Source organism: Bos javanicus, chromosome 26, assembly GCF_032452875.1.
Source record: "Bos javanicus breed banteng chromosome 26, ARS-OSU_banteng_1.0, whole genome shotgun sequence".
Classification (NCBI taxonomy): Eukaryota; Metazoa; Chordata; class Mammalia; order Artiodactyla; family Bovidae; genus Bos; species Bos javanicus.
In genome coordinates, this window is record NC_083893.1 from 45,961,618 (window position 1) to 45,986,186 (window position 24,569).

The 24,569-nt window shown below is 48.6% G+C and overlaps 2 protein-coding genes across 4 annotated transcripts in view; one reads left to right on the forward strand and one right to left on the reverse strand.

The window, feature by feature from the left end:
* The window catches only part of DOCK1 (dedicator of cytokinesis 1), a 560,513-nt gene that overhangs the window by 207,177 nt on the left and 328,767 nt on the right, over positions 1-24,569 (forward strand). For both annotated transcript variants that reach the window (XM_061403980.1, XM_061403979.1), the window contains exons 26-27: positions 4,076-4,203; positions 7,284-7,379. In XM_061403980.1, the coding sequence (XP_061259964.1) occupies positions 4,076-4,203; positions 7,284-7,379 (224 nt within the window). The remainder of the gene's footprint in view (positions 1-4,075; positions 4,204-7,283; positions 7,380-24,569) is intronic.
* INSYN2A (inhibitory synaptic factor 2A) overlaps positions 15,500-24,569 on the reverse strand; it is a 61,524-nt gene continuing 52,454 nt past the window's right edge. For both annotated transcript variants that reach the window (XM_061403989.1, XM_061403990.1), the window contains one exon: positions 15,500-16,878. In XM_061403989.1, the coding sequence (XP_061259973.1) occupies positions 16,695-16,878 (184 nt within the window). In that variant the 3' untranslated portion in view covers positions 15,500-16,694. The remainder of the gene's footprint in view (positions 16,879-24,569) is intronic.

Here is a 24,569-nt window from a genome sequence, read left to right on the forward strand (position 1 = left end):
GTTGCTGGGGATGACCAAGTGGCCGGGGTGGCTGAGGGCTCATCTACTGAGGGTGGCCATACTGGTGATGTGTTTCGGGTGAGAGGGAAGGGGGACTGCAGCTGGAGATGTTCCACCTGGACCTTGAGGGTGAATGCATCAGGGCTGGACTCAGACGGCTTGGCCGAGGGCCCCGCCCCACCCTGTGGCTTCTGGGAGCTGGAGTGTAGCTCTACACTGTACGTCATGTTGCGGTTAAGGTCAGCAGAGCTACTGCAGGCTGCTGCGACTTGTGAACTTTAGGATTTTGTAGTAAGACGTTGGATTTGGGATGCCTGTGGAGTTCGTGTGTGTGTGGTTCAGCATTTTGGGCATCTGCATGTTCAGGCTGGATTCACTGCCATGAGGTCATCTTGTGGCCTGTCCCTTGGACTGGCATTGTCCTGGGGAGACTGATGCCTGTGCCCTCTCCTAGGCTGGAGGCCCATCTCAGCTTTGGAGCGCTTCTGTCATGAGTTCAAGGGGTGGTGGCATTTGGGGGAGATGCTCTCTGCAGGGCCAGGCCTTCACCCCGGACGTTGTAGGAAGGGCTGGGTGGGAAGGGGAAGGAATCGTGTGACAGCCTCTGTCATCCAGGAGCCATGACGAGGAGAGCCTGTCCTGGTCCCCGTGCGAGAGCACCTTCTCCTTATGCTGCGCTCTCACGCCCTGCCCGCCTGCGATTCCTGACATCACAGTCAGCCAAGCCCACCCGGCCTCTGCCCGGAAGATGCTCAGCCCTTTAGCATCTCTGACTTACCTCTACCTAAATATTTGTTGGGTTCTCTGGTGGCTCAGTGCTAAAGAACCCACCTGGCAGTGCAGGAGAGGCAGGTTTGATCCCTGTCCTGGGAAGATGCCCTGGAGGAAGAAATGGCAGCCCACTCGGTATTCTTGCCTGGGAGATCCCGTGAACATAGGAGCCTGGTGGGCTACAGTCCATGGGGTCCCCAGGAATTGGACACAGCTTAGCGACTGAGCGAGTATGGGTTCCTGAAATGGTGACATCAGCAAGCAAATGCATATATTCATATATTCTTTGGGGAAAACTCCATCTGGAAAAATGGAGTTGTTATCACTTCCTTTTCTGTGGATTAAATCAAAATGCGGCTTGAAAAAGCCTTAGCATGAGCTTCCTACGTGCAGCCCCCTGGAAAGTGGAGGAGCAGAAGGATGTGGGCTGTTTCTGCATCTCCCTGTCTGACCTACCTCCTTCCTCCATCCTGAGGTCTTTTACCACACGTGTGTGAGTCACTCAGTCGTGTCCAGCTCTTTGCGACCCTGTGGACTGTACTGTAGCCCGCCAGGCTCCTCTGTCCATGGGATTTCCCAGGCAAGAATACTAGAGTGGGTTGCCATTCCCTTCTCCAAGCCATCTTCCCTACCCAGTGATCAAACCCAAGTCTCCTGCTGGCAGATTCTTTACCACCTGAGCCACCAGGGAAGCCCCTACTTCTTGGCAAAATCTAAGCAGGTCTCTGCATACTTTCAGAAACGTTTCCAGTGTTGCAGGCTCATTTGTTTTCTTTATGTTAAAAAAACTCAGAAAACATTAATGCAGAGACATGCTTTTATGTATCATTAACACTGGAAGTCCTAAAATGTAAAATTCTAAAAACAAGCGTGAGATATTTAATGTTTCCAAGCTCTGCTGTCTCTTCTCTCGTGCTCCACATTTTAAGGGGAACGACAGTGGCTGAGCTTGTTTCACCATCAGAACTGCTGTTGTCAGCAGATCGCTCCCATTGGAGGGTGGATGTGCTGGAGTTCAGTGGGATGCCCCACCAGGAAGAGACAATTAGTAATCAACATTTCATCTCCAGTCTTATTTGTGTCTAGTTCGTTTTTTTTTTTTTTTCTGAGCATCCTTTCCATGGTCCTATCTGAAAAACAAATGAAAACCCAAATTATCTTTGATCCTTAGACACCTTTCAGAGCTGTGCTTCCGGAGCTGTGTCTGCACTCCCAGTTTTGTCTTCTCATCCCACTCCAGGAAGCCGTCTTGAGCAGGCCTCTGTGTGCCTTCAGTCGCCACCTCCCAGGGCTGTTCTTTTGGATCCGTTCTTGCCACACGCAGGCCACCTGCCCTCCCTCGACTTGGGTGACGTCACTCATCTCTGCCTCATCCCACGTCGCTGCTCGCTCCATCTCCTGTTCTGATACCAACCTCCTGACTGCCGCTCATAGCGCTCCCTTCTCATTCTCCGTACTCCTCTTTAATGGTCTTACCCACACCCTTGGCATTTATTACTGTCTAAGAGCTGTTGCTTCTTTGGTCCGTGAGACTGGAGATCTCTAAGGTCTAGAAGCCTCTCTCTATGTGCCTACTAGGTGGAGCTACTTGAATATCCAACAGGCAACTCAAACGCAGCTTGTCCAAAACTAAACCCTGGTCCTTTTCTCCTCCCTGTGGTACCCTTCTGTTCCCAGGTTCCACATCTTGCCTTGGGTGGCTCATCAGGGGGTCATGCTGGACTGGGCGTCATGTTTGACTCTCGTTTAGCTCCTGGCCTTCTCTCTGTTTATCATCATGCTTAGTCGTGTCTGACTCTTTGTGACCCCTGTGGACTGCAGCATGCCAGGCCTCCGTGTCCATCACCAACTCCTGGAGCTTGCTGATTTCCATCGAGTTGGTGATGCCATCCAACCATCTCATCCTCTGTCGTCAGCAGGTGGTCAGGCTAGTTTTTGCTTGGACTATTGCAGTAGCTAACTAGCCAGTTCTGTGCCCCCCATCTGCACTGCCCTACCTGGGTGCCATCACAGACGCTCTCTCTGGCCTTTTGTATTATCACATCCCTTCCCCATCAGCTTCTTCCAATTCTCCATCTGTTTCCATTTCACCCATCATGTTCAGAATGAAACCTGATTTACCATCTGATATTTTATTCTGTTTCTCCTCTTCCCACCCTCCTGAACTTTGCCTGTGGCTCTGTGAATATGTCATCTACTCCTGTCCCCCTGAATTTGTGCCTAGGATTGCCCACCCTATGTGGGATATTCCTATGCGGGATATTCTTCCCAGCAGGTGAATGCACTGTGTCCTGAAGGAGGCCTTCCTAACTTTCACCTCCAAGGTCAATACTTGCTCCCCACTGCTCCCTCCCTCATTAGCCCAGGGGTCTACGAGGCCAGGGAGGGTGGGGGGCTGCTCATTAGCCCAGGGGTCTACGAGGCCAGGGAGGGTGGGGGGGGGCTTCTCTTCACCAGTATCTATGTCTCATCATAAGAGCAAGTACCTGTCCAGAGCATCTCACCTGTGCCAGGCCCAGGCCTTCATGCCTAATCTTGCAGGAGGACACTGAGCCCCAAACCTGTGAGTAACTAGTGCCAGTGTGTCCATGTTAGAGATGAGGAAACCTAGGCTTGGAGAGTTAACCAGCGTAGCCCAAGATTACCCTGCACGGAAAACAGCAGAATTTAAACCCACACAACCTCACTCCAGAGCCTGAGCTCTCAGCCCTCTGCAGACTGTCCTCTGCAGGTGTGAACCCAGCAGAAAGTTGTCCCTGAGCAAGTAAACATTAAGTGTGGAAGTTAGTGAGTTGTGAACTGGCCAAGCTCAGGAATGTGTGGGAAGTGCATGGAAGCAGAAAGGAACCATGCTCCAGTCCTCCTAGGAAACAACAAGAATAGTTGCAATTCAAATCATTTGTGTTTTAACACGTCTTTCTTTTAAAGGGCCAATCAGTCAATTCGTAGTTTGGCACAGAAAGTTAGTTAGAATCACCGCATGCTTGTGTTTGTGTCAACGTGCACACCATGGGATGCGTGTGAATACGTATCTGTACGCATGTGTCTGTTAACTCATCTTATGTTTACATGGTGACAACACGGACATGTGTGCACGTGTGGGTGTGTGTGTGTGAGTTATCTGATAAGAAAACAAGTGATTTCTGCCCAGTCAGCTGGTCCGACCCCCTCCAGACGTCAGTGTCACATTGCAGAGAGTGTTGGTGCTACGTGCCCTGTCATGAGCTAGGAAAACAAGCTTCTAGCAAACAGAGTTGCGTCTCGGTGGGTCTCCTGCTGACTGGTAACCTGGTGTCCCCTGCAGACTGCAGAGAGATCCTGCTTCCCATGATGACGGATCAGCTCAAGTACCATCTGGAGAGACAGGAAGATCTGGAGGCCTGCTGCCAACTGCTCAGCAACATCCTTGAGGTTCTGTACCGGAAGGACGTGGTGAGTAACCACGGGGCTGCCTCCGTGGACCCCGTGGCAGGCGTGGGCCTGTGGTCCTCCTGAGACCTGGCCTCGATGGACTGAATCACGTTTGATTCGTTTAAAAGAGAATGGCCTGAATTTTAAGGGTTACCCTTTCTTTTTCTTTGGGCCTTCCCTGGTGGCTGTAATGGTAAAGTGTCTGCCTGCAATACAGGAGACCCTGGTTCAATCCTTTGGGTCAGGAAGATCCCCTGGAGAAGGGAATGGCAACCCATTCCAGTATTCTTGCTTGGAGAATCCCATGAACAGAGGAGTGAGCGTGGCGGGCTACCGTCCATGGGGTTGCAAAGAGTCAGACATGACTGAGCGACTAACACCTTTCTCTTTTTCTCTGTAGAGTTGTATCCTCAAATTATTTTTTATTTATGTATAAAGCTTGATGGGGCTTCCCTAGTGGTGAAGAATCCTCATGCCAATGCAGGAGGTGCAGGCATGTGGATTTGATCCCTTGGTCGGGAGGATCCCCTGGAGGAGGAAATGGCAGCCCACTCCAGTATTCTTGCCTGGCAAATCCTATGGACAGAGGAGCCTGGTGGGCTACAGTCCATGGGGTCGCACAGAGTCAGACACGACTGAGCGACTGAGCATGCAAAGTGTGATGATTGTATTATCGTGTGTGTATTTCCACATTAAAGATACTGTTTTGTTTCCTGTGACTTCTCAGCACAGTGACTCCCAAGACTGAGATTTGATACTTAAGGTCAGAGGCTTTGATGTTAAAAATTAGAAATAAACAGAGGGCAGCTAATTGCCTACTTTCTTTCAATCATTATCTTTAATAAATAACACTTAGTATTATTATTTTATATAGGAGCATAGCTGTTGTTGCTTTAAGTCAGTGGTGCCTCAGAATTTTGGAGCAGTTCTCTGCCCCTTTTTGCAGGTTCCTTTCTGTACAGCCCGTTTTTTCCTGTGCTTTCTTTGCTGTTTCTTTTTTAAATGGTATTTTCTTTTGCATTTCTCAATTGTATGCTTATTCCTCTGACCTTTTTGTCCTAATAAAAAGCTGGCGCAAGCACATGTGGAAACATCTGACTCTCTGCCTCCCGACGCCATTGTACCCACCGTACGCAGTTGTGCACGTGTGTGCGTGCATGTAAAGTCACTGGTTCTCCAGGCATGTCTGGACAGCTGCACAGAGCCGCGTCTGTCTCTGTCTCTAGCAGTGGCTAGATGAATCAAGGTTTTTCAGTTAGTAGGGCTTGTTCTTAGCTCTCCCCGATGTGACCTCTGGACAACGCCCCAGTCCAGACACATGTGTGCACGCACGCGCACACACACACACACATGTGCCTGTCCTGTCCACTTCTTTGCTGCACCTGTGTATCTTCTCAGAGTCTGGGTGGTGTGCTTGAAAAGAGAACTACAGTAAGTTAGTTAACTGTGACTGTGGCTATGTCCACCCTCCCCAGGCTTTGTCTCTGAAAGCTCTTGCCAGCCTTAACCCAAAGGCCAGGCTTCAATCATCCCAGTCCAGGCCTTTTGAAAAATGCTCAACATCACTCATTATTAGAGAAATGCAAATAAAAACTATAGTGAAGTTATTCCTTCACTTCAATCATCAGAATGGCCATCGTCAAGAAATCTACAAACAGCAAACGCTGGGGAGGATTTGGAGAAAGGGGAAGCCCCTTACAGGGTTGCTGGGAATGTAAATTGATACAGCCACTATGGAGAACAGTATGGAGAGTTCTTTGAAACTGAGAATGAAACCACCATGTGACCCAACAACCCCACTACTGGCGTATACTCTGAGGAAACCGTAATTTAAAGCCACATGCACTCCCAGGTGCACTGCAGCACTATGCACAGTAGCTAGACCCTGGAAGTGACCTGGACGCCCATTGACAGATGAATGGATAAAGAAGCTGTGGTGTGTTTATATATATACACAATGGAATATTGTTGAGCCATAAAAAGGAACACATTTGAGTTAGTCCTAGTGAGGTGGATGGGCTTGGAACCTGTTATACAGAGTGAAGTTAGTCGGCAATGGGAAAAACAAATATTGCATATTAATGCGTAAGTATGGAATCTAGAAAAAATGGTACTGATGAAAGTACTTGCAGGGCAAGAATAGAGGCACAGACTAGAGCACAGGTTTGTGGACTCAGCGGGGGAAGGAGGGCAGTGGGACAAACGGAGAGAGCAGTGCGGAAGCATATACGTTAGTGCGTGTAAAGTAGGCAGCCAGTGGGAGTTAGCCGTATGACCCAGGGAACTCAAACCAGGCCGTGTGACAACCTAGAGGGGTGGGCTATGGGATGGAAGGTGGGAGGGAGGTTCCAGAGGGAGGGACATATGTATACATGGCTGATTCACCTTGTTGTTTGGCAAAACCCAACACAATATTGTAAAGCAATTAGCTTCCAATTAAAAACAGAAAAGGGTGAAAAAAAAGAAAAAGATTGTACATGAAAAGTTGTAAGGCCAAGCCTTATGGAGGAGGCAGTGCCTGCCTGGCCTGTGCGGAGCGTCTGGAAAACCGATTTAAACACATTCAGAATTCATGAAGAAGAATCAACAGTCCCATCACACACGAGACGAAGGAGCACACTTTTATGATTGGAGATGCTCCGGCATGCTGAATTTTAGGTGTTGTGCTAAGGTGATATTTAAACATTTGATTCTATGCAAGCATACCCACCTTATTGGGATCTGACATGCAGCGTGAGCTGTATGGTTGTTAGCTGCTGGGCCTCTGTGTACAAATGGGCAAGTGTCTTTCCAAAGCTAATTGGTGAGCTAATCAGGGATCATAAACATTATATTGTTTAGACAGATTTGCTTTTATTTTTAAGGTTTGCTTCAATTAAATTACTGTGATTATATAACATTACCATTAATGGGCTATAATTAATAAAATGCCTTGAGTTTTCTTTGTGAAGGCTTTTGCCTGTGACAAGGGCCATTTTTCATCTCGTTAAGGGTTGTAATTGATTTACTCTTTACAGGGTAAATGGGTTCCGTAACAGCCGTGGGGCTGGCATGTTAATGACTGTCTTAGCTGTTGGTTTACACGTGTGTGTCTCCTGCAGGGGCCAACGCAGAGGCACGTTCAGATCATCATGGAGAAGCTTCTCCGGACAGTGAACCGAACCGTCATTTCCATGGGACGGGACTCGGAACTCATCGTAAGTGTTTGGTGACACACACTTGGGGGTCTCATCGTGGCTGAGAGCATCTTTCCTGGGAAAGTCGTTTACTCTCAAGCTTGAAAATCCACGTGGTCCTCTTGCACCTGCCTTTGAAACTGTTTCTTACTACAGTATAGCAAGCAGTTGCAATGCATTTATTTACAGCCTAGTAGGTTAAGTGGGCTCATTTCCCATGATTCTAGAAGCAAGTGTCGAAGGTGAAGAGCAAGCATGCCCACGTTTTGTAGACGGAGGATTTGGGTCTAGTTTTGTTGTTGCTAGCTTCTAGCAAAGGGTGTTTGTTTTCTTCTAAGTTCCCACACTCCAGGTCATTGCTTTCTACGTATTTACACTTAAGATCCCATTAATAAAATTTTATGAAGGGCCTTAAAAAGTAATTGAGGCACTCTGAGTTAGCTATTTTATGTCTTCTCTAATGTATTGTAGATGTTCCTCTTACGTGGATACAAAGCACGGGATCTATTCTTTTTCTCAAGGTTTTACCAATACCGTGGCAGTCTTTCAAGTTTCATATTGTGGCGCTTTTTCCCAGAGTTTGCTACCATCATGATTGTTAAATTTGGTTTTATGGGCAAAAGATGCATTTGTAGGTCTCATTTAATTTCTTTAATTTCTGGTATGTATTATTATGTAACTAAGTTTGGTGGATCCTATTTCAAAAAAATCACTTTCCTAATCAAGGAATAAGAAAAATCCAGTTAGAGTTTTCTCTGGCAGTCAGACTAGGCACACTGGTCTCCCTTGGCTAACTTTAGCTCTGTCCACGTAGCCTGGGTCTGGATCGGGTCTGGTGACCCATCGGCTTCCTTCAGACATAAGGCAGGAATGGGGCACTGGGCTTGTGTTGCTTTCTGTGGCTGCATCACAGTGAAGGATGTGCCGTGTGGCTTGGGATGCATCCCAGAGAATAATCGTTACCTTTGTCTGTTTCCATGCGGTAAAATTGTCTAGTTTATGTTTCTGAGTTTTAGCACATGTTGTGTGCAGGTTTTCCTTTCTAAGGTACATCTCTTTTCGGTTTATGCTTTAACGTGTTTAAATTAAGGGTTTTTCCTTGTAAATTGATGTTATGTACCACGGACTCTTCCATTATCCTATAAACCTCACTTGCTTCTTGATGTCTTCATTGTTACTCTTCTTCTCTGTAATCTGGAAATGCTTTCACATAGGTTGGTGGAGAGGGAGCCCCGTGGAGGAAGACTTGGGGTGGCTGCAGAGGCACCCCAGGGCCCCGGTGTTCCTGTCTCCTTGGGGCTGTGTGCCAGTCGCCCCTGGGATAGTCTGTCGTAGTGGAACTCAGGAGGGCTTTCAGTAGAATGAAGGATGTGTGGCTCAAAGCTGACCTGAGTTTGGTGTCATTGTGCTGAGACCGCTGTGGGAGTGAAATTGTGGCCGGCACGGAGTCACAGTGAGTGTGCTATGGGCAGTCTTGGTGGGCAGATGGGGGAGGTGGCTGGCGTGGTGGCCGGTGAGCAGGTGAGACAGTCCTGTCTCCGGGTAGCAGTGTGTTCACTCGGATCAAAGCCCACTGGCCAGCAGTTACACTGGGGAGAGGAGAGCAGGGAGGACACTCAGAGCAGTTTGGACGGGACCTTGGGAAGTGGTGAGATTGTGAGACGCGCTCGCAGCTCAAGCTGAGGATCTAGACGACCTCGTGGGCGGAGCATGGTGACTATTCTCAGACCATGTGGTCCAGGGGGCCCTTGGGAAATTTCCCATGTCTCAGGCACAGTGATAACAGTGCTGATATAGTAGCTGCTCTGTGTGTGCTCACTTCAGTTCAGCTCAGTCGCTCAGTCGGGTTCGACTCTTTGCGACCCAATAGTCTGCAGCACGCCAGACCTCCCTGTCCATCACCAACGCCCGGAGTTTATTCAAACTCATGTCCATCGAGTCCATGATGCCATCCAACCATCTCATCCTCTGTTGTCCCCTTCTCCTCCCACCTTCAATCTTTCCCAGCGTCAGGGTCTTTTCAGATGAGTCAGCTCTTTGCATCTGTGTGTGCTGGGCACTGGTTAATGCATGGAAGAGCCTCGCTTAATCCTCCCCTTCCCTGTGCATAGGCTCCTGCAGAAATGCCCTGCAGGGAGGTGGGAAATGTCCCCAGACCCACAGCTGGCATGGCAGGGCTCGTGGGGAGCCCTGGTTTGGCACCAGAGCTGGCTTTCTTTGGTCTCTTCTGGAAGACTGAGATCCGTGAGCCTCGTCTCAGCGGTGGACCAGAAGGTCCGCTGGAGGACTCTGAGTTCCTCCTGGATCCACATTCTTGTTTGGCGGGGAGCTGCCCACGGAAGTAAACACTTTGCTGTTTGCTGCCTTCAGTCGCGTCCGTGGACCAAATGCCAGGATGTCCTGGAGGGAGAAGGGGCCAGACCACAGATTGGCAGCCGCTTTCCTGAAGGGCTTGGAGGGATGCCTATGGCCTACGGAGTCCTTGGGGGTTCCTGGGAAGAGCCCTTGCACTGTCAACCAGGGCGCAGGAAGCGAGGACCCAGGCTCCGTCTGACCTAGCCGCAGCCTTGCTCCTGCGGCACAGGTGGCCGGGGTCCAGGGCACTGTGGGGAGTCAGTGGGGTAGACTATAGCAAGCTGCCCACACAGAGGCTCATCACCCCCGCCCAGCCCGTCTCCAGCAGAAGTCTCTAGAAGCACGAACAGGACTTAGGTCCTAACCTGACTCTTCCCAGTTCTCACATCTCTAATGTGCATACAAGAAGCCCAGACATTCCTTCCCTTAAAATGAATTAAGCTGTCAGGGAAGGACTCTCAAAAAAAAAAAAATCTGAATATCCTATAGTTATTTCATGAGTGGTGACAGCGTCACTATGTTTGCAGAAAGGACATTCACCATTTCCGACTGGAGGTGCTCAGGAAGCTCTTTTGGGAGTTACGGGGCCACAAGTCCAAACAGCCGCAGAGCGGTGAGACTGAGAGGCTGCCCTGCTCGGCGAGCCGGACCTTGCTCTGCCCGTCAGCTCCCGTGCAGATTTGTGCAGCGGCTTCTTAATGTCACTGCTGTTGCTCTGGGAATTTAGGTGAGAGGAGGATCCAGAGGGGGAAAATATCCCTGACAAGATGGACAAAAAAAACTTCATCGGGGCCCTTCTAGAGTGAGAAACGAGCAGCACGTGGTTTATCAGCCTGCCTAGGGTCAGCTGTGCCGTCCTTGGTGTGACACAGAGATTCCAGGACTTATGTGTCTTCTTTGCTTTTTTGCATCAGTGGAACGGAAGTGGTATAACCACGAATCAGCTCACCGATTCTGCATGATTGCTGAAGAGGGACCTAAAAAGTCCAAGTGATTTAAAAAGTTTTAAATAGCTGTGTTTCACTTAATAATTTATTTCATGATATTGTCAACAGTAGGAGTAGACGTGTGACCTCTGTTTCCAACAGAATTATTCATCAGCTGGGGATGCTGTTGTGGCCTGGCAGTTTTCCCATCCATTCATATCCAGGACTGAGAACTGGGGGACTTCACACTTTACTGGCTAAGCTGTGATGTACAGTGTAAGCCTTTTCTTTTACCTGTATCTGTGGTATCTTATAAACCCCATGCAGTTGGTTATATGTCACTTGTTTTAGTTCATTTTATACCTTTCAACTTTGTATTTGAAATGGGCCGTTGGAGCACATCTCAGGCAGAGGATAAAAATATGCCATGATCCTACTGAGTGGATGCCTTTTTGACAAAGGAAACTGCATTTGGCAAGTTTAGGGTTGTGGATGGCTTGGATGTTGACCATGGGCCCTAACACAGAAGACTTGCAGTATCTGACCACAGAATTAAGATGCCATTTCATCTTTATTCCAGGATTGTCTGATGCTGTAGAGTTCTGGGTTGAAATGCCGAGTTTTACATTGTCTGATTTCAGATTTGATTTTTCTCTTCCTCTTTGAAAACATTTCTAGGCTGACAGCGCTCGGCACCTTCTCGGTCATTGTGTTCGGTTCCGAGTAGGGGCCCTGGGGGCTTAGGTGCTCTTGTCTGGTGGGCAGGTGACCCAACCACTTACCTGGTGAGTGACATGGGTACCCCGACCCTCACACAGGACCTCCGGACAAACACAGACTGTGTCTTTGTTGGAACAAGTGCTGTAAATAAAGCTGGGTTGAGAGCATAGAGGATAATACATATGACTGTTCCTTCTCCTGTGATGTTAGCCACTGCTGCTACTTTCAAATGTTCAGCTTTACATTCGTTAATGGGTCGTTTAAAAGTGTAATTGAGTGAGGACTTTTAAAGATTTTTTCTGTGGCCTGGATACACACCAGAAGACTGAAAATGACTAATTCACTAACATGAGAATGTGGGCCTCTTCAAAAGAAAGATTCCCCTGGAAGACTGGCAGATGTAGGCTTAGCAATGGGAAAAATTCTGCCTGCGTTCACCACTTGCTCTTGTGAGCAGCAGACCTCCTCATTCCCTAGACTCAAGGGATGGAAGTTCTTTTGTTTCCGCTCTGAGAACCAGCTGTAGGGGTCGTTGATGGGTGCGGTGTTTCCTTGTGGCAGTAGCACCGATGATAGGGAAGATGCGGTTAGTGAAAACCCACTGCTTTCTTTGAGCCTGCGTGACTTACAAGGACCTGACATGCTTCTGCATCAAAAAATACTGTAAGAGACGTGGTCTCCCCCAGCATTCAGCCCCTTTACCAAGATTATCACCAAGACTTTTCACAAAGACGTTCTGTCCCCATGCACGTGCATTCATTTTGCAATATCTGTTCTAATGGACTTTACGTATGAATGTGCTTTTAACAAAGTGCTGATCTTAACCTTGCTTCGCAGAAGAAAACAATACATTATAAAAGTTTCAAGTGGACAGTATCTGCTTTTTCTATGTGAGTGTTACAAAAAGTGTCTCTAACGTGTGTTTGTTAATAAATCTACTCAGAACACATCTGACTCGCAGAAAACCATCCTGATGTGGGCGCACACATGAGCTGTGATGACTTTATCGATTCCTTCCCATTTGGTATTTGTACAGCAGTGCTTCCTGCCTTTCTCCTTTCTGTGGCCCTCCTATTTTTTCAAGCATGGTTACTGACCGTGGATTTGTTGCCGAGGAAATAAAGACCACGTCATTCCCTGGGTAAAACATGCTGTGCGGTTCTTGCATATTCATCCCAAACTGTCCCTTAATTATTGAGTTCCTTAAGAGGCAGTGTGCTGCTCGCACCTAGGCGTCTCACCTGTCCGAACGTGTGTGCGCGTAACAGCACGATGAGTTACCGCCAGTTCACAGAGCGCGACGTCGTTCCTGAACCGTGTAGCTCTTCTCTTCCGCTCAGTAAATGGGTTGTGCACTTATCCCACGCCAAGTGTGCCAATGATAGAGATTTTCTAGATAAAAGGAGACGCATCAGTGTGGAAGGCAGCTGCTGTGACCTTTAGGTGACGTGTAATCATGTCAAATTTTGCTCGCTGATAAAAATGCTCCCAAAGAACCATTCCAGCTGTGGTGGGCTCTGTAAACACGTTGTGTCCTCACAGACAGCATGGAACGGAGAGGTTCGCGGCCTGTCTCTCCTCTTTTGTTCTCGCTGTCTTCAGTGAGAAGCACAAAGCAAGCACTTGAATTGCATGGTGCGTCTTCTGGGTTGGAACTGAGCGTGGTGTATCTCAGATCCGCCTTGCCCATGGTGGTACCCCAGGGAGAATGGCTTTGCGAGGCGTGCTCACTGTTACCATCTGAGACTGGAGTCAGCCTGGTGTGGGTCCATGAACGACGACGCCATGACTGCCACACCTCAGGTCTCCATGGCAACGGACATCTCGGCAACCTCGTGGGATGGGGGGAACTTCTGCCAACTTCTTGTGCCCTTTCCCAGAGAGCAAGGTTTTCCCACGTCTTGACTTCCCCCTGATCATACTCCGCTTGGGGGATCGTCGGAGACTGAAGGGCCATATGCAGAGCCCTGGGACCACTCCTTGGAGGCTAGTCACACACTTGCAGTGTGATAGGTGGGCACCTGTGTGCAGAATGTCTTGAATCTGGTTATCGATAAGAGAGGACCTGTGACGCAGCACGGTGTGAGCACATGTGTGAGCAGCATGCGGCTCACAGATGATTGTCGAGTGTGATTTGGAGTTTCCCCAGGCGCTCCAGGCATGGATTCTTCCTCCCCATCTTGACACCATCCTGACTCCTGACCCCTTCTTTGCCCAGAGGGACTTGAGGGCAGCGGGGGCCTTCTGTCCCAGCCCCATCCTTGTGAGCGGACTTTGTTATTGCAGAGCCCGCGAAAGCAGGTGGTGACTCTCCCCTCCTAGGTTTCTGCAGGGCCTTATCCCTTGGGAGAGAAGGTTGGCTTGGGCTGGTCTTCATGGGAGAGGCAGGGTGCTCAGCCCAATGGAGGCCCTGGTCTTCCATCCCGGGGAGGGAGGAAGAAAGAGGGAGGAAGAAAGGAAGGAGACGGCCAGTTTCCTGGGGCTGGGCACTTGCTGGATGGATGGTCTAGAATCTGCCTCGGGGGAGGCGGGGGGATGAGAGGACTTGCCCTGGAAATACCAGTGAGGTTGGTTGTCCCTGAGGTTCTTCAAAAATTAGAGCTCAGCCAGATCCTCCTGTGCATGGTGCCCTTTGATCTCAAAAGCCATCACGCCCTCCTGGCAGCTGAAGGCTGTGCCAGCGGATGTGACCTGGTCAACTGAGTCTGAGCTGGATTCCAGCCCTGCCCCTGCCCCGCCCCCACCAGGCCAGGCCCGCACCCTGGGAACGTTCTCCTCTTCTGAAGACTCTGTGACGTTCTCTTCAGCCTGAACACCCTTCCTTCATTATTATTTCCTTAGATGAATGGCTTCTCTTTTCCCAAACTAATCAGACTATGAAATAAGTTTAATAGCCGCACAAAACATGACCTTTGATTTTTTTTTATTTAAAAATTAATAAAGAACTTAGTGACAAGTATAATAATTTAATCTCTATACGTAATGCCACGTGTACATCTACATATGCGGGAACACGGTACTTTTTACCTTGGTTTTGTATCAAAGATTTTACGTAAATCTTTCTAAGAGAAGAGTCATCACCTGTGAGTGACACGCTGCAGTCATGAAATGAGATTGAAAATATTTTTTTTCCTATTCTGAAGATAGTTTCATGTTTAGATGGGAATTCATTTATCTTCAGTTTCCTTTTAGATTCTGAAAATGTTTTTTTTTTTTTGGTCTAGACTGCTTTCAGACAGTGATATTACTTTGTTTACGAGGATGTCCTCTTGTGTAGACAGAATTATGGTACTAAGCAGAAAGCTGCTAACACTCATTTCAATTCACTGAGACAGTCGGGGTTCTGAAGACACAAGGAGAGATAACTTGTTGCAAACATGTTTTTATAACTTTAGTTAAAAACAGTATAAAATACATGAAACACATTTTTTTTCAAATTTTATCTCTACACGAAACAATTGCACTTCCTTCATGGTATTTGATCAACTTAACTCAGTCTTCTCCTTGCACAAAAATATTTCTCAATTCTATTAAGTGATATTCAAGGATTCATATCCTCATATATCGATTCCACAAAAGATGCATGTTTTTTCTTTTAATTAAAGCGTACATCTGCGAGAGAGCTGGAGTAACCCCCAAAGAATGCTTACGTGAGATACTCCTGTCATTCTTTTCTTTTTTTTCAAGCCCACTAAGGTCCTTGTAGAATCAGAACACTGAGAACAAAAAATAGATTTGCTGTTGAGTCAGAAGGAAAACGCATGGCAAGAAATAGCTCCAATCTGAGAAATGCAGGTGGATCCTTTTACCAAGGTTGACCACCCTATTGGCATCTGATCAATAAGGTGTGCATGTGAGCATGAGATTAGATCAGAAACGGCTGGACAGAGACTAGGAGACTCCGCTTCCTTGTACGTTCACAAATGACTCAAAATTGAAGTTGTACCCTCCCCCCCCCAAAAAAAAAGGCAAAAGAAGATGCCTACTTCCTATTGTGAAAAGCCAAAATTTGATAGACAGAGTCATTAATAGAGTAGGGGCTTTTGAATTCTATAAAAAGGTAGCTGCAAAGGTGCAAAGGAATGAGTGAAAAAATAAAGGAACTGAGATTTATATTGCAATGTGTAATCAAAAGAGAACTCGAGGTGACACGATTTATTTTAAAAAAGAGCTAAAAACATTTGATTCACAGCTTTCCCCTAGGTATTGTCATTTAGTACAGCTCACTAACAGGTTAAATGTGGGTGACATTAAGGTGGTTTGTTGGTAGCAGCTAAACTAAGCACAGGGTTTCGCTTAGAGATGGTCAGATCTTCCCCAGCTGTTACAAAACATAACGAATGGTCTCAAACATCTGGCTAGGCTTTCGTGATGAACAGTGTCTCAGAGATTGATCCACAGAAACACTTTCCGGTGGCAGAGAATGCCTGTGATTTATCGGTGTCTGTATAATCCATTGTGTATCTCTATGTGGGTTTTCAGATTCTTGCCAGGATTTATCATTTGGCCTTTGGGTACCAAAAGATTAAAAAATGAGATCTATGAAAGCTTAGTGTCCGATAGCGCTGACCCTGTCAACTCGCAGTGATTAAAAGCATGTCCTGACTCTGGGGGACTCCTGGCTGCTGCTGGCCATTTTGAGCAGGAGCAGAAAGCGTGTCGCCGGTCTGGAGATGAAGGAGACGCTGAATACGAGGTGTCAGTGTGACACTGAGATGCCACTTGGCTTAGCGCTACAGCACATGAAGGCAAATATACATAGAGTCACATTTTAGAGATTATTCATGGTCTCCGACCACTTGAAAAAAATTGTGCTTTCTCTGGAATTTGATGTGCTGAAAATTGCACTCGCACACCCCCCTCCCCCCCACCCCCGCTTATTTGCAAAATTAAACGTAAAAATGAAGTCCTTTGCAAACGTAAGGGCTACTTTTTCTTCTCAGTATTAAAAAAAAATAAAGGCTTGAAAATAATTATGAGTTTTCGCTGTGTTACAGAGTGACAGCCTGCCGTTCTGCAGGTTGATAACCTAATCCTTGCCGATCTGGGGGTAGGGGCATAGAATTTTTAGGTATCACCTTTGACTGTGTTAGGTTTCCTTTCCGATTTTACATCCCACACCCCCGAACTGCAGAGACAGCTGGCAAGGTATGACCTGCACTCCCTTGCCTCTGTGAGCTGATCTGTCACAAAGGCCTTTTTGGTAAGCAGGGGGAGAACTGGGTGACGCCCGGCCCAGCCACCCTTCACTCCATCCTGTTAGTTTTGGAAAAGGCTTTACTTTGAACTCCAGTGGGTTTTCAAGACGGCCTTCAGACTCCAAACACCGCGAGGGTTAAAGGAACCAGAGTTTCCACCGTCCGTGCTTTTTAGATTCAGTTTTGGATTTTTGCTTGGGAGTTGAGGAGTACGTCTCCTGAGTGTAAGGCGAGGGTGCGACCTGAGTTTCCTCGAACGGGTGAAGTTTCCGCAGAACTGGCTGGAGTTTGTCTTCCTGCTGCTTGAAATCTAGCTCCACACTAGAAAGCAAAGAGAGGGACGGATTTAGTGGCTCGGTCTTTCCTGTCTAAAGAGCTCCCTTAGTGACAGCAGACTTCGATGCCATCCTCCCCGCGTAATGATCATTTGGATGATGTTCATGATGTCATTTTAAGGCTCAACATTAAGCAATTGGCGAGAATATGTTTGAACTCTCAATCATTATGAACTATCTCCAAAAAGTTCACTTTCTTCTGAAAATAACAACATTCATCACACACCCCTGAAGCTTTATTAGTGTACATGGTGTGAAAGCATAGGCTGTTGAAACCATAAATGTGACATGTGAATCACCTTTTTGCTTGTCAATGGACTACATAAGTGTGCTTCATGGAATAAATAGTTAAGCAAAGATATGGAGCATTTAGGGGTCATCTTAGTACATTTGCACCAGGTGCTTGGAAGCTCTGCAGCTTTTCACAAGGTCAGAGTAATCCATTCATCTCACCTGAAACTGTTGTTAAGTGACATGACCTTGGCTTCTGGGCTCCTTTGAAAAATCTCATCTGCTTGAAAAAGTGGCAAGAACCCAAATATCCAAAAAATGTGTGTTTTATCAAGTCAACACCACTGAACGCCACTCAGTGGTTCTCAAAGATGTTTTTTTTTTGTTTGTTTGTTTGTTTGTTTTTGGCAAAAACGTAGTATTCGGTGCAAATAACGTAGAATTGTAATTACACGGCTGAAGCCATGATGTGCAAACATGTAGCCATAGGAAAGGACGTTCACCAGCAGGGACAGTGTTTGTGTTAGAACGACAGCATTAAAGTGGATTTTTAAGTGTATCTTGTTTGCCATGAAATTTCTCCTAATAATGCTGCAGCTTGCCTGGAGTCCTCCCAACTCTCCATGGCTTTGGGAAGGACCACTGCAGGCCCCTAACTTTGCGTAGGACCCCCTGCTCCAGTGTCAGTCTTCCGTGGTCAGCCAAGGGGCGATGGGCCCGGCTCCCTTCTGCTTTCCTCGCCTGGACCCTTGTAACGTGAACCTGGGTGCTGTGTCACCAGGCCCCCGGAGACCTCCGCTCCATGCCCCTTCCCTGTCTGCTCTGGGTGCCCGTCGAAATGCCCGTAGACTTCAGTACAGGCTCAGCAGTGATGATAATACATGTGCTCATAACATTTTATATCCAGTGGAACTGTAAACCATTTATAAACATGATATTCCATTGATTTAGAGAACCATTAATCCTAGCCACATTTTGACGTTTTGGAAAGACAAAACAGCAAAGCTGTATTATCTGGAGCTTTAAAAACAAGTTCAAGACCCATCTAATGGACCGTTTTATGCTTTAAATCCACTGGTCCATTTTTCTTATCATCATAGGCTATATTAGTAAAAAATTAAAAATACCATCAGAGAAGTTTATGACTAGTTTTCTCTCTGCTCCCAAAACAATGATTTTCCCCCCCTTCATTTGAAATGGCCTCTTTGCATTATGCTGCAGTTTATAGGAAATAGAATAAAACCCCGTGAACTCATGACCTGCTAGTCTACAACAGGGGTTGATGGAGGTTTGGTTCCTCTTGGGGACAGTTGTGAAAAGTGCAAACCTCAGGACACGCTGCCTTTGTGAAACGCGAGCCTTGGCTATCATTTCAGTAGGAAGAACGGGGATCTCCGTTGTGGCTTTCGCCTTTGCTGCTGTGGTGGGGGGTGTGGGACAGGGGAGCTCAGATAAACCCCTTCACCTCCTCAAGGTTCAGTCCCCTTCGCTTGAAGGGGTATAAGAATGGCTGCCCTGATATTTCACTGGAAAGCGATAAGGATCCTCCCGTACTGTCTCCCTTGAAAAATAAAAACTTCCTAAACTATAAAATGCGATTCAAATATTACTTTCTCCTTATCATCTGTTGGTCACTCATTGTATAATGGCAACAACCTATGAAAGTATTCTTTGACTTGGACATTTAACAAAGAAAACAAGAACCTTGCCATTGAGTCTGTGAGATGTTATGGTATCCAATATGGTAGCGTAGGCACAAAAGAGTCGTTTTGTCAAGGCTAGTATCTGTCCAGGTTTAGTACTGAAAGCGTGTTCTCCAGATCATAACCATCTCAGTAGGCCCAAATAGCTTTCGTGTTATTAGATCAGAGGGCAGGCACTAGCATTTCCTGGGCCAACGGTACAATTCTGGTACCTGTAATTATTGAATTCCCATTAAGCATCTACAGTGGGAATCCTGTTATTAACCAATTTATCACACCGCAGAACCATGTAATCACAGCATAATCTAATCTGAGTCCTTGTTAACAAGATGACTCGACTTCATCTGTCAGCTGACTCCTGTCTGGAGTCCCCCGTGCCCAAGAAGCTGCCGTCCAGAGCGGTTTCTTTGTGCGGGGAGTGACCTGGAGTGCCCTGGAGCGAGGTGACCTTGAGCCCGGCACCTCTCTCCCCGTCTGTTGCCCCAGGTGACTGCACACCTGCCTGTCAGGTGGTGCTCCGGCACCCGCCAGGCAGACTATGGAGCGGTGCTCCGGCACCCGCCAGGCAGACTATGGAGCGCCGTGCCCTGCGGTCAGATTAGAATGATGCAAAGGGCTCAGTCCAGCGGGGCTTTTCTCGTTTAGGAGGGAGCTCACCGGGTCAGCGGGGCGAGTCAGAAGCAGACAGCTGGCTGGACAGGGCGGTGGCCGAAGGTTAATCGTCTGGCTGACTCTAGCTGACACAGGGCAAAATGTCCCTTCAGTCTCAGCGGCCAAATGGCCAGGATAAAGCCGCACCTGCTGCCCCTGTTCGCTCAGATGACTTGGACGGAAGCCAGCGGTGGGCACTCGAGGGCACTTGGACCCTGTGCCCATGCCTCCCTGTTTAACATAGTGAGTGGTCCGGATGGGGCCTGGCAGTGGGGATGGGGGCACTGCCTCTGGAGGGGCAACGGCCCTCGCTTTGGGTCTGGACCCTGATCACGGGGACGCTGCCTGTGTGAGTGGTGGCGGTGGCGGCTGTGACCGTCCCAGAGCTGGGTGTGGGGCCGCAGTCACCATGTTACTTTCTCCCCGGCCTGGGGCACGTGTCCTGGCTCGAGGGTGGCAGCCACGCCTCACCCCTCTGTCCCCAGACACACAGGGCCTTCTGACCTTCTAGCACCTTCTTCAAGGTCCCCCAGAACCGTCCTTTCTTCTTCCTCTGCACCCACTACCGATGATGCATGATTATGAATTTGGCTCTGTATCATTTTGTCTCCATCCCCTGAATGGAGCCGCTGTGCCGGGGTGAATGCCACCTGTCTCTGCCCCCAGCACCTACAGCAGGGCCTGAGCCGTGGCAGTCACCTGTGTGATGTTTACTGAATTAACGCATGAGCCTTAAAACACAAATCCCATAGCAGCTTTCATCCCAGTTGCCCTGGGCTGCTCTGTCTTGGTTGATGATATTGGAGGTGCCCCCTGGCTCTTCCCCCTGGCGAGCCCCCTCCTCATAAAGATAACCAGGGCTTCTCCCCCAGGCAGTGGCGCTGGAGTCCTCTCCCAGTGGAATCTGTGGCCAGGCTGTCTTCTGTCAGAACCTAATTGAAGAAGATTCTGAAACTTCTGTTGCAAATCGCACACCAGGATCTGTTCAGAGCCTGCTGTCTCCACTTCCACTCCTGATGTTCTCTTTTCTGGGAGGGTCTGCAGTAAGATCTTAGGATGGGTGGGGTGCGAGGGTGCGCTGGCCAATGGCCAGCTGTGCTCTGCGAAGGAGATCCTAGGAGCATCTTTTGAGTCCCTTCCCACTTGCCCTGGGGGCTACAGGCCCTGGTGTGGCTTTCGGCAGGATGTCGCATCTAAGCTCCATCAAGGGGGCATGCGTCCATCATGTGGCGGGACATGCCACCCCAGCTCCAGCTTGGAGATGCATCCCCCGGTGTTCCAAGTCTGACCTCTGGGGCTCGCCTCATCTCTTAGGACTCCGTGGGGGGTTACACAGCTTCCTGCCACCTCCGGGGTCTCAGGGTCCAGCCGCACACGAGGCAGGAGGCTGCTGGTGGTGCCGCCCGACTCTTGCAGGTGAGATCTGGTGTCTGTGATGGGCTGTCCAGTGGACGCGTACAGCAGGCTGAGCCCTCACGCCTCCGGAGGATAAGCATTCTGGAAGAAGTCCTGACTCGGGACGTTCCGAGCCAGAGTGTGAAGGGGCTGGAGCCAAGCCAGCCTCACCTAACCTGCGTGCTCTCTCCTTTGGTCCTGAGTTCAAAGGCAGCCTGAAGACTGTGCTGGGTCATCCAGGAGCAGTCCCTGAACTGTTTACAAGATATGAACCCCTGGGTTCTGTTAGTATTTACCTTTTATATCTCTCTTTTCCTTGCCTGCATCCATCCAGCCAAATGCACATTCTGAGAGCTGAGTGGGCAGTGACGCCGCACTGGCCGACGTGCCCACTAAAACCTATGGCCACATGTACAGGACTCCCTGTGATGTATGATGTATGTGTGTCCAGAGGACACACACCTCACGTCTTTGGTTAGTCTTTTTCTCTTGAAAATGGAAGTTTTATGTATAGGGACTTCACTAACAGAATTATCACTCTGTCCATTTCCAAGGAAATAAAAATCTGCTCTGGACTTCCGGCTGCTCTGGCCACCGGCCCAGGCTTTGTTGTCCTCCCGGCATCTCTGCCCGGCTTGTAGTAACGCTTCTCCCCACGACGTCACACGATTCTGCAGAGGAGCGTGGTCCTGGCGTCTCTGCAGACGCTCTGGTGTCTGCTGCTCCTATAAATACCCAAGCCTTGCCACAGTTGCCTAAGCAAGCTGCTGCCTGCTCCTCGAGTTAATTTAAGGGGAAATGGACATAGACCATCCTTTTCTCCATCCCCCCTGGGGGTAGCCGTGAAGAGTCAAGAGCGGGCGAGTTTGGCTCCCAGGCACTTGTGTGTGTCCTGGACTGGAAGAAAACCTGAGATGTCTGACTTCTCCAATCTTGATAGTGTCAGCAGGGCTCAGTGGGCTGCGGAGCAGAGGCCTCTGTTTTTCATTCTCTTTGCATCAGATCACAGAGTCATCGGGGCTCCGTGCGGCTCTGTCTGACTCACGCTCTGCCACTGTGGATACATCGTGCCACCCTCGGGCACTGGAGCTTCCTGGGCTGGGAAGTGACGGTGGAGATGCCCCCACTGCCAGGGGGCTCCTTGGAGCCACCAAATGTGCGTGGAAATTGGGGCAAGCCCAGGGCAGCCAGCTCGCTGGGGTGTGGGAAAGCTGTCATCAGTGGGCCTGGGTGGGACAGACAGCGTCCCCAGAACAATACATCAAGTCTGATAGCCCCACGGAGGACACAGCGTTGTTCAGAGGAAGCTGAAGGTCAGGCGCGCCCCCTTGCAGGCCAGGTGGAGCAGGCAGGTCACTTTTCACTTCTGGGCACGGGTTTACATACACGACCCCAGCTGTGCCTTCAGAGAGAAGAACCAGGACCCAAGACAGCCATCCTCCTCCCCGGACACATCTCCACGTGACTCCTGGCGAGTCCCATCCAGCCAGCATGTCCAGAATTGCGTTGTTTCCACAGCCTCCTGCTCTGTCCTTCCCAGACTCAGCCGGCGAGCTGGGCACCTTGGCTCTGGCTGGACGTGCCCTTCCCGCCCGCTCCCATCTGCTGGGTCTGGGGCAGCCGCCTCTCAGCAAGCTCCGGGGACTTCCTCTGCCCTCACAGACCTTCAGCTGTTTTCACTCTGGCTGCGGAAACAGCCATCCGGTGTGTCTTCTGTCCACCTCGCCCCCACCCTAACCTGATTTCCAAGTACCCGAGCCACCTTAGGGAAACCTGAGACCCCGTGACTGCTCATCCTGTGCACCTAGGTCACCGTTGCCTCTTCCTTCCATGGATGTTCCAGACCCATCACGTATACCTGCCCCCTCCCTGTCCTGTCCAAACCCCTCTGGACCAACTTCTGAGGGTCTCTACACATGTTCACCAGAGCACTTCTGGCTCATGTTGATCGTAGCGCCTTTTCTCAGTTCCCTCACTCATCGAGGGATAGGCTGTGTTGACGTCAGCATCTTCTGTGGTGCCTTTAATACTGTGACAGGCTCAGCACAGAATCTCGGTTTACTGAAATAAACTGATGACCTAAACCCATATCCCATCAATTCCATTCTCAGCAGAATGCTGCTGCTTTGTTCCCTAGTTATAATACTCATTAGAAGGGACATACGGGGACTTCCCTGCCAGTTCAGTGGTTAATATTTCACCTTCCAATGCAGGCAATGCGGGTTTGATCCCTGGTTGGAGAGCTAGGATCTATCACACGTTCCTCTTGGGTCAAAAACACCGAAATGTAAAACGGAAGCAATATTGTAACAAATTCAATACTTTAAAATGGTCTACATCAAAAAATCTTTAAAAAACGAACATATATACACAGAATGTGCCCATGTTATATACCTGTTATGTGTACATGGATCTCATTCTGATCGTTTCCAATATTAAGGCTATGAACATAGAAATGATTCATTATAATGAACCTCTTTTGCCACCATTCTCGCACACAGTAGGTGCATGATAAAAGTTTACAGAATCACTGTAAGATTTAAAATACCAGAAATAAATGGGCATTCAGTAATATTAATCCCTGAACTATAAGATCTATCCCCTTTTCATGATATCCTATGGCAAAGAAATTATGGGTATAAAAAGCAAAACATTGGCTGGCTAGCTATAAATTATACTCTGAAATAGCTAAAATTATAGTTGGACTGTGACCTTTCTGAATACATCCTGTTACGTGTCCTGCCCACACGGGAGAATAGTCATTCCTTTTTGGCTTGGCTGAAGCCCCACCATTGGTATCTTTCTTATCTGTGACTTCCTCTGGAGTAGAAAGACTGATTTACCACCCATGCTGCAGCTAAGAGCTCAAATCTGAGGGCTGGCCAGGTGCACAGGGATGAGGGAACTGTGTTTGAGCCTCCCATAATTTCAAGCCACAGAGAGGTCAAAGCAGAAAGACTAAATACTGTTTGTAACCTCTACCCATAATAATTTCTTGGGTAAGAAAGGGACCAGATCACTAACGAGTGGTATCAAGCGTAACTGAGGCCACACTCCTAGCAAGTCATCAAGATCAGAGATTATATTTAGAAGGGGTGGATAAGTATTAAATGTGGGCTGCCAATCTGCTGCTGTTCCTGGCCTCAACAAAGAGCACACATTTTTAATTAAAAAAAAAAAAAGAAGAACAAACATCTTTAGGCAGGACATGGATGGTAAGGGCAGTTAAAAGGAGAGAACACAGGACTCTCCAAAATCATTTGCAGTGAGTCCTGCAGGTGCCAGGGTTGAAGCGCCCAGCCAGGTGACCTGAGTCAGGTCAGCCGAGGTCTTGGCCATCACCGTCTTCTGTTCTGGATCCCAAGGATGGACAGTCTGCTGCTCAGGGAAGAATGCTTTCTTGGGGTCACAGTGCTTGAGCTAACATGCAAAGCAACCCAGCTCCTCTAAGCCTCCCGAGTTGAAGATACTCTCAGGAGCTCCCCATGTTCTGACATGAGCAGAGAGAGCCAAGATATGGACCAGTGACAGCTCTCAGCAGACAGACCAGAGGAACATTAGCTTCCGATGCATGTCCTGTGGTGTCAGCAGTGACCAGCCTGAAGCCCCAAGCTCTCCACTGCCTCCCCAGAGATGTGATGTCTATGGGACCAGTACCTTCAGGGAGGCTGATGGGGGAGAAGTTTCAGTTGAGGGA